Here is a 10,409-nt window from a genome sequence, read left to right as displayed (position 1 = left end):
CCAGTGACTGTCCCATATGGGCTCTCCAATGCTGACAGACACCAAATACACAGAACCCAGATCTGGCTGGCAGCCTGCGAGGTGACTGCTTCTGCTGCATGCTTGCCACATTCCTGGGTATGAGGCCGGGGATGGTGCTGACCTTCATAAGAGACAGCAGGCTGGAGTTCTGGGGTGCCAGCAAGAAGAGGCCTAATTTAAACGGTGTTTCCCGAGGCAATGAGGAAGAGGAGTCTGTGAAGCTGGAGTCCTTTGGGAGAGGTTGAGTCCTTCTACAGCAGGGATGGGGCCAGATGGCCCTGCTCAGGATCGGCTGAGGCGCTTGGCGACATCTGCATAGGCCAACTCAATCTCACAGTCAGCTGCACAGGTGTTGGTGAACTCGTCCCGAGCATAAGCGTTCTTGAGGTACCGCCACAGGCCTGTCATCTCAGCTGGGAAGTCATAGTTGCGGTATTTCTTGGCCACAATCTAAAACAGAGATGGCAGGACAGAGATGAGTGAAGACATGCAAGGGATCGGTGGAAGGCACTGTGGCACAAGCCACTGTGTGTGTATGCAGCAGGAAAACCTCCATGCACCGCGACAGCCACCAGCAAAACGCTGGTGATGCAAGGTGGCATTGCTGCCTTCTTTTCATTCCATTTTATTTTACTTTATATTTCTTAAGTAAATACAATTTGCCCTTGGACCTAGTGGTTCCGCTTACAGGAATTTTTCCTTAGGAAATAATCACGATGTACACAAAGATTGAGCTACACAATTATAATCACAGGACTATTTTGAATAGCAAGAAATGGTGCACAATATCCAACAAGACATGAATAGATAAATATATCATTGTACCTAAATACAATGGTGTACTGGAAAGCCATTAAAAATGATGCTGCCAAGGAAAATCCAGTGATCTGGAAAGCTCTTCAACATGAACTGTTACAGCTAAGGTGCAGTATAACACGTTTGGAGAAATCTGTATGGTGATTAGAAGTATATATACCCATAACATATTTACCAGTAGTTATTTCTAATTGATAGAATTATAGTAAATTTTTATTTTCTTCTTTCCCTTATCCACTTTATTTTACATAAGCATCCTTATTTACAGAAGGGAAAAAAAACATAAAAAGGAAGTTGGATGTTGGAATACATATGTAGGTTCAGGTGATGAGTTGGGAATGAGCAGATAGTGGCTTCCGTTCTCTACCTGGCCTGCCACACGTGGGGCTGTGGACCAGCAGAGTTCTGGGGAAGTGGTGCTCGTGCTGAGGGAACCAGTAGCATAGTGGGTAAAATCACGGGTTCTGGATCCCAACTGACTGGATCCCAACTGGCAACATTTGTAATTCTGACTTAACAGCTGTGTGATCCTGAACAAATTACTTAACCTCTCTGAGCCCCACTTTCTTTATCTGTAAAATGGAGTTGATAATAGGACCTGCCATGGAGTAAAACACATAAAATACTTAGAGGAGTGCCTGGCACATGTTAAGTACTTAATAAGCATTACCTAATGTTATAATTCATTGAGACAGCTTCTATCCATTTGCATACATTTCCTTAACGGGTGGGGGCAGGGTGTTCTCTTTAATGAGGTCCCTCTAGACAGGGTGGCTTCATGGTCACGTGACCTGTGCAGTCTCACTGGGCCTTGCACTCAGAAGGGCCCTGCTCTTGGGTTAATGCTCTGATGTCAATGTGTGGAAATTCTTACTCATTTTTTGATAAACTCCTTTTTTCACTGTGCAGTGGAGCCTGCACATTAGCTGGCCCTGCCTCTAGCCCTTGGGGGCTGGGGTAGGGGAAGCAAAGGGTAGTATCACTTTTGAAGCTCTGACTTCTGACTCCTCCCCTTGCTTTCTTTTTTGCAGAGGGTCCCAGACCATGGCCCAGGGATCCTCCCACTCGGAGAACCCCCAGATTAGCCACTCTGGGTGATGGTCATCTTCATGGTGGTACCAGTGATGGGTGGAGTGCCCCAGAAAGCTGTGCTGAGTGAAGGACGACGACGAGCTATTGTGTGAAAAGCTCACTGTCACAGACAGGCCCAGATTCCCAGCGAGGAGGCATTTCCCCCTCCATGCTGCTAGGCCAGTTTTGAACTTCCATTGCAACACTCAGCTATATTCTATTCTGAATAGCAACTACTGTGCTGGTATCCTGTCTCTCCTCCAGAGCTTGTGAGCAGTGCTAAGGATAGGAACCACAGCCTCTTCATTTCTGTACCCCTCAATAATCCCAGTAGTGATGCTGATCAGAATTATGACAATAGCAAATGTGTATTCACTGTGTGCTCAGTTCCAGGTACTGCCTTAAGTACTTTGCGAGCTACTTAACTCTCTAAATAACCCTATGAGGAAGAGTCTATTATATTCCCATTTTACAGATGAGAAAAGTAAGGCAAAGAGAGGTTAAATAAGTAGGAATTCGATAAACAGCTGTATTTAATCTTTACAATCTCCAGTTATCCTAACATCAGACAAGGTGCAACTAGTGTTACGTATAATCAAATCACTTAATCATTTAACTTTAAAGACTGAAGATCCTTAGCAATGAACAAACTGGAGCCACGAAGATTAAGTAATTTATACAGTGTTACACAAGAAATTAATTAATTTAACTGATATCTATTGAGTAATCATTAATATTTACTACAGTCCCTGCTTTCTAATCCACAGTTTTTCTCACGCTGTCACTCAGCCCTATGTAAATGATATAGAAATGGGTCTACTCAGAGCCCCTCGTGTGCCAGTTATCAAGCTGTCATTGCGTTTCTCCAAACCTACCGTCTATTTGCTTCTTGGCAATGCTGGGGCTTGGACTGTGCAGACCACATCTCTGCTTTACCCACAAGTCCTTTTAGGCTCTGCCAAGAGGAGTTATTGGAGAGAGCCTGCGAGGCTGGAGGAGGTGGGGGAGAGGGAGAAGCCCCTTCTTTTTGGCTTCCCATTCCTGTCAGAGTCTCCAGTTACTTCCAGTAGCAGCAGCTGAATCCAGTTTGCCGTTCTGACAACACTCATAGGACCAGCTTCATCACACCGGCTCAGAGAGGCCAGCACACCGCAGGGACTCTGCTGCAGAGCTTGGGCCCTCGCCCCAGTTTAGACCCCAGCACTCCCCCTCAGAGGCCCGAGGTCCAGCCCTGCAGGGTCCCTCAGCTGCAGGGCCCCCACATTTCTAAGTTTTAATACTTCTGAACACTTCCCTTTGCTCTTCCTGCCCTAGGGGTAGAAGCTGCCTCCAAAGGGCGGAACCCTGAGGTGCATTTTGCCTCCCTGTTCTTCAGTACGCGGCACTTCTTTATAGTAAATTCTCCCAGTTAAAATAACCGATTTCATGTGCTGCCAAAGAAGCCAGCCCACAGTGTTCCATCCAGCTTAGGCGTGGTCAGTAAGCAAAAGTGACGGAACCGTCACCATGAGCAATGCCACCTCTTCTCCTTGGTCTCCCTCTGCTCATAAGCAGGCGAGGGCCCCTTGGGTTTGCCTAAGTGTCTCTGAGAAGAGGAGGTCCTGGATAAAGAGCAAATCCAGGCAGGAGTACTGGCCTGACTAAGGGAACTAGCTGGAATTAGCCAGAATAGACAAAATCGCACATTAAGGAGAAGGAAGCTATCAAAAAAATTTTCACAATTACACACTGATTGATAGAGCAGCCTCATGTCCTTTCACACTGAAACTTTATTTTTAGGTTTTAAAAGGATAAAGTATTAGCTTTAAAGCAGCAGAAATGCAACTCATTAATATACATTCATGTTTATATTTGCATGTCCCTTCCTGTTTGTTTCAGGGCTGAGCATGGTCACTGTGTTGGGCAAAGGTCCAGAGGCAGCTGAGAAAGGCCCACAGATGCCCCTCCTGCCGCAACCTGTGCACCCAGGCCTTGGCCCTGAGCTGACCATTTCCTCACCCTCTGGCTTGACTTTGGGGGATGAGAACTAGTGGGGAGCCAGGCAAGAGAGTTCAAAGGCCCTCAGTGAGCCCCAGGCCAGAGCAACTCAGGGTCCCTGGATGGAGATGAACCTGAGAGTGAGCCAGGCGTGTGGCAAGGGCGTGTGGGTGAGGACACGCACGTCAAGCTCTGACAGTTCCTTAGCAGGAACGTCCATGCTCATGTTCTGAATTTGCTCTTTCATATGAAAACAGTTAGCTCCCACAGCCCAGATTAAGTTTTGGCGGCTGAAGCCAAACTGGAGGCCTGACTTGGCTCCCCCTTCGCTCTTTCTGAACTTCAGAGGTTTGCCAGGTCCCTGGGATCTGATAAGCTGGATCAGCAGAAATCCAAGGAGACAGGGGCTGAGTCCCAGGCTTTGTTCCCTTGCAGGCCATCCTCTCTCTGATCCCCAGTTTTCTGATCCCAATGAACACCCCACTGAATGCCCTCCAAGGACAGGGGCTTAACTTAGTCATTTAGGGCCAGAAGGAACTGAAGAAATCATAGGATGGAACATGAGACCTGGGAGATCCGTTTGTTTGCCTTATTCAACAAATGATTCTTGGGTGGACAGTCAATATGTGTTTGAGTAAGAGTGAAAGAAAGAAGGAGGAAAGGAAGAAAGGGAGAGGAGGCAAGAAGGAACATATCTCTTCTTTTAGGCACGAGAAAAATGAATTCCAGAAAGGTTAAATGATTTGCCCTGCTCAGGCTGGTGGATACAGGACCAGAACCTGGGTCTCCTAAGCTTTCCATCAAATCACTCTGACACAGCGCGACTGAACTGGAATCATATCATCCCTAATGGTGCTACTTGTTCCTTAGGAAAAGGAGAATAAAGGATGCTTTGGTGGGTGGGGCATGCGGTAATGAATAACTCCAAAGAGACGTAGCTTGGCTGGACCTACGAGTGACCATTGGCTTGGCCCCAAACCCACGCATCTTCATATGAACAGATTGTACTTGCCATCAGCACAGGCATACATAATTTCCTCCCAGTTTTCGGCTTTGACCGAGGCCTGTGGGTACACTAGTGCACACACAGCTAAATGATTTAACTCAAGTTGGTGTGCGCTCTGGCTGGAGGGAAGCCTGCATTTTTAGCCCAGGACTTTAGCTGAAAAACAGTAGGCATATACCCAGCTCATAAATGATTGATTCTGATTCTTCTCAGTGAAGGGTAGGAAGAAAGGGTATCATAAAGACACACTCTAGGTGATCAAATGGTCGATCAATGAATATTTATTAAAGGGCCACTATATAACCACCATCATACTTGAAGAAGGTCCAGTCTTCACTGAGCTTATTGTCTGACTGAGGTGAGATACTCAGGTGCAAAAGTGGAGAACGTATGACTGTATAATTTCACTGTATTTTTCTCTAGGCAGGTGAGGGTCAGAAAAGGATGTGGGAAGAAGTGTCAGTTTAGAGAACTTAAGGGGATACAACCGCTGTCTTCAAATGAGATGAAGGAGAGCAGAGCTGTTCTGTGTTGCTCCAGAGAACAAATGGGTAGCAGGGAGGCATGCTTGGGCTCAATATCAGGAAGAATGTTTTAATAATCAGAGCTGTTCAAAATGGTAGGACTAGCTCATTAGGCAGAGGGCTTCTCCTCATTAGAACTGTACGATCACAGCTTCAAAGAAGCCTATCACAGGCACAGCAGAAAGTGGTCCAGTTTGGGGTGGGAGATTATTTTAGATGACCTCTGAATTTCCTTCTTTCCATCTCTCAGATCCTAAGATTCGTTGTATAGGCATGAATTATGCTGCATGTTGCAGATAGTCAATAAGCGCAATGGTAGCAAGAAAATGATGTCGCCTCTTGCAGCCTCCATCTCTTCAACGGAGGGATGGGGAAGATGGTGGGGCCTACCCTAGGGCGCTGCTGAAGGGAGTGAGAGGGCGGGTCCGTGCCCAAAGAAAACATGCACATGAGGACACATCTAATAGAGATGTTGGGGTGTGGCCAGTGAAAACCTGTGAGGAAGAGGCCTTTGGAGTGATGACTATATACAGTAATGACAATTGTAGCTATTATAGATTAAGCCTCTACAATGTGCCAGGCACTTTCTTACCATATTTACTCTCCCAACAACCCTAGAAGTAAGCAACATATGCCTATTTTATAAATGAAAACTAAAGCTCAGAGAGGCTACACATCCAGCAAACAGTGCACGCTGACCTTGGGTCCCTATTCATCTGGCTTCAGAGCCCAAGCTCTTGACCACTGGGTGGTATAGCCCTTAACTCATCCACAGACGACCTGGCCTATGATGGAGTCAGATCCCATAAGCACCTGCTGGTAGAGCTCTCTTACCTTGACCACATGGAGCTTGGGCAAGAGATTGCAGTCAGCCAGGGTCAGCTCATTCCCATCCAGGAACTTGCGCCGGGACCCCTTATCATCGTCCCCGCGAGTGTTGGCATCGATCTCCTCTGGGAGAGGGGTGTTCAGGTAGTCATCCAGTTTCTTCAGTGCCTTGGTCAGGCCTCTCTCAAGGGCTGGCATGGAAGAGCAGAGGAAGGGTCTTTAGTCAAACTTCTGGCCAGTGGCTGCAGTCACTGGGTGTGCAGAGTGGGGTAGCTCATCCCAAATCCCGTCCCTCTTGTCACACTGCCAGTTTGCCACACACTACAGAATACCTGGCAGCATTAACATGATACAGTAGAAGTGTATTAAATACCTGAAAAGGCAAACCCTAACCCACTAATAAACACTAGCTAATCCTTTTTTTTTTGAAAAAATATATAAATGTAGAAAAACAATGGTTATATACCAGAAATATAAGGAAAAGATAGGTACCAAAGTTTTATAATGCTTAGCTCTAGCAGGAGCAAGAATAGGTCAACTTTTATTTTCTTATTTTGCTTAACTATATTTTGCCAATATTTCACAATAAACCCACATATTCTATTTTTTTAAAGAAAGAAAGCTATTAAATAAATAAAAAACTGTGTAGAAGTCCTAGATCAAAGATATGTACCTGGTTTTGTGGAAGCAATAACTATGGCTAACACAATCTGAGCAGAGTTGGGGACAAGGCCTCCAGGAGCATGTGGCATAGGAAAGAGAGCAGCCCTGTTTGGTGTTGCCCTCAGAGAAGGGATGGGTATCAGGGAGGCATGCTTGAGTTTCATCTAGGGAAGGCAGCCTAAAAATTAGACTTGTCCCAAATGGAATGGCCAGTGCACCAGGCAGTGGACTCCACCAGAGATATGGAATCACCGCTGCATGGAAAGCTGTCACGGATATGGCTCAAAGAATGAATACCTAAAAGATGATAATGTGGAAGAGAGCTTTTACAGTCTTGCTCCAATAATTATCTATGAAGTAATCCATATGGACACATGAGCAGAACAAAGTGCTCAAGAGAACAGCTGTGGGAAGTCACTGTCACCTAGAATCTCACAGTCCATTCTAATCACAGAACACTGACATTGGAACTTTGAGCTCAGATGACAGACGTGGTGGAGATGGCTGGCTGGGTCCTTTGCCACTGCACCTGTGCTAGCAGCCCCATCGTCAAGGGCTGTTTTCCACACTCTGGTTTACAGTATGACACTGAGATAATGGGAGTCAGTCCTGATGTTAATTCCAGCAGATACAAGGGGGGTGTTGTCTTCTGGAGGAAGAGTCAAGAGGACTGGACTCTTGTCCAGATTTTCCCAAATGTGCCTTCTGTTAGCCACTCCTCACATAACCCACTTTGTCTTTTCACAGAAGGCCTTTTGTCTGAGACAATAGAATGACACCAGCCCAAGGTAAATCAATTGAACGCTTACTGGAACGTTTGAAAACTGGTGGGGGCTGGATGTCGTTTCTCAACACTTCCTTCTCCCTGGTGTGGCATTTGAACTTGCACATCGTCATCTGCTTTGAGTTTCCAGTCTGGGAGACTAGAGTAAGCAGGGCTGGGAAAAATGCTTGATAACTGGTGGGGGCTGGATGTCGTTTCTCAACACTTCCTTCTCCCTGGTGTGGCATTTGAACTCGCACATCGTCATCTGCTTTGAGTTTCCAGTCTGGGAGACTAGAGTAAGCAGGGCTGGGAAAAATGCTTGAGTTCCCTTTAGTAATTGTCTAGACTGTGATGGGATTGCAAGACTATTCAAAGGCAAAGACTATTCAAAAGACTTATTCTGCTTTTCCCCATAACACTTGTGCTTTACATTGGGTTTGCTTGCTTACCCAGGTCCCTCTGACCCTTTCAATTATGGAGATTATGGCAAAATCTTGATTATAATGAAGAAAGGAAGAATCAAATATTGTGCTTGTCAAAATTTGACCAACTGATATCATCAAGGGAGAGATATAGGATAGGGAATGGGACATTGCAGCATTCTAATCCCAAACACCCCTTGGAGACCTGATCAGCCACTGCACAAGCCTGTGCCCAAGTCACTGGGTCTGGGAACTATCATGTAACTTGGTAAAGAGGTCTAGAATAGCAACAGAGCCTTCTTGGCAAGATAATTTTGGATAAATTTCAACTATCTCTCTAGTGATTCCTTGAGATGGAAGGGATAAAGTTTGGCAACAGGAGTGGTTGTCGCTTTTTGTCACAACTGTGACATACCGTGTAACTACCTAGTGGGTATGTCCTGAGCATGTCCTCTGTGTGTCTATTCTGTCACTTGCATTTGTGTACTTATGATCAGGAATGTGAAGGGTGAAGTTGGTGATAATCCTGGTAGAGAGAAGAGGAGACTCAGCAGCAGGGAAGGGGCCAGGTGGCCTGGAGCTAGCGTGTGTATAAATTGTGACCCTGCCCAGGGGGATTTACTGTAATGCTGCAGAGGCTTAAGCTTCAAGGTTCCCTAATTGCATAGGACCCTTCCAAGGTCTTTGACCTGATTTTTCAAATTCCTTATTTGTATTTATTGCACTGGTTTCAGACTCCACTAATCCTATATCTGTTCCTGATCCTGGAACTTGGGTGTGACCTTGGGAAAGTCCCTCAGCTTCACTGAGCTCAAAAATGAGACTAATGATCCTTAATCCTCATAAGGCGACTGTGAAGACAAACTCAGATAAACGAAACTAGGACATCAGTTAATGGTAGTTATTGCTACTGCATTACCAAATGTGCTGGTGCCATGCCCTATACTCTTGGTCAGTATATTCCTGAAAATTCCAAGGTGTGGCAGAGAATGGGAGTTTCTAAGCTCCCATTCTGAGACGAAGACTCTAGAGGAGAAGTCAGCAACCTGGAACTTTGTTTCCCTTACTTATTTAATGTACAGCCAAAGCCCTGTCCCTGACGCTCCCTTGAGGTCCTCCCCAGGGACAAGCCGTACTCTAGGCACAGCCAGAGAGAAGTAGACTAAATGGGCCTGTAGACTAAAGCACTGCTGTATTACTGAATAACAAATGGCAGCATGGAACATTCTCTGCCAGCTCTTCCCCTCCTACCTGGCAACTCATTCCGCTGACCCTGGCTCAGTCTGGCATCTGTAGAATTTAATTATCTCTTCTGGTTGACGGCACCCAGGTCTTGAAATCATTCACATTGAACTTTCTTCTCTGGTAAGAGTCAGGGGTGTGTGAATGAAACCAGAGTGACAAAAGATGTTAATTCCTTCAATGCTTATATTTGAAACTCTTCCTCTAAAAGACTTCCTTTGAGTAGCGGATGGGGAAAGCCTCAGACTACATACAGCAGGTGAGCAGAGGTCGGGGCACCCGAGACCCAGGGTCTCGAACATCCCTGGGACTTGATGAATATGCAGTCCTTTAACTGCTTTCTTCTCCTCTCCACCTCCGCTCCCCATAAAGATTTATTCTGTACCACACACAAATGCACGGGGTAAAATATGTGACGAGGAAACGAGGGGAATAGTTCATAAATATTCTCAGCCATATGCAAACAATCTCAAATTTATTTTTCTCCTTTTTAAGGAGGAAAAAAAATCCACCCATTCCATGATCACTTCCAGATTCATTGAGGTTGATATTACATAAGACCCAATATTGTTTTCTCGTCGTAGAGAAATAATGACTTGGAAAAGGCAATTTGAGCTAAGAAAATAATATACTCTTACCAGGGCATGGAGGCTGAATGGGGACTGGGGAGCCAAGACTCTAACCCTGCCTCCAACAAGGTCTTGCAAGCACAGCTTGGCCCTGGTTTGCTGGCAGGCTTGATGCAGCACGGGTGCTGATGAGCACAAAGACCGGCAGTACCCCGGAGGCTTGAAGTTCACATGGAGAGGAGCAGATGTCCGAGGGGGGTTTTAAAAGGAAGAGAACAGCTCTGTGGACCTAGGTGGCTGCTCTCAGTTTCTAATGCATGGTTTTTCTCTGGCACATGCTCTTGTGGCAGAATAAGAGCCAGGGGCCCACCTCTGACCATTGTCTGCAGCCTGCATGGGTATCTGTTCAACTCTTCCATGGAGAAAGAGATGGTGCCTTTTCCCAGGCCAAGGACCCTCTGCCCTCCTCTGTTCCTTTCACTGCACTCATCCCCAGCAACAGCA

The 10,409-nt window shown here is 46.0% G+C and overlaps 1 protein-coding gene across 1 annotated transcript; it reads right to left on the bottom strand.

Moving 5' to 3' along the window:
* Positions 1 to 303: 303 nt before the first annotated feature.
* LOC103581849 (chloride intracellular channel protein 5-like) lies at positions 304 to 6,441 on the bottom strand. Its single transcript, XM_008563591.1, has 2 exons — positions 6,250 to 6,441; positions 304 to 471 (listed from the first exon to the last, which is right to left on the bottom strand). Exons 1-2 carry the CDS (start codon positions 6,439 to 6,441, stop codon positions 304 to 306), a joined length of 360 nt encoding a protein of 119 aa, XP_008561813.1.
* Between the last annotated feature and the right edge of the window lie 3,968 nt (positions 6,442 to 10,409).

The sequence above is a fragment of the Galeopterus variegatus genome, unplaced genomic scaffold (genome assembly GCF_000696425.1).
Source record: "Galeopterus variegatus unplaced genomic scaffold, G_variegatus-3.0.2 Scaffold175, whole genome shotgun sequence".
Lineage (NCBI taxonomy): Eukaryota > Metazoa > Chordata > Mammalia > Dermoptera > Cynocephalidae > Galeopterus > Galeopterus variegatus.
This window is presented reverse-complemented; position numbering and strand designations above follow the sequence as displayed.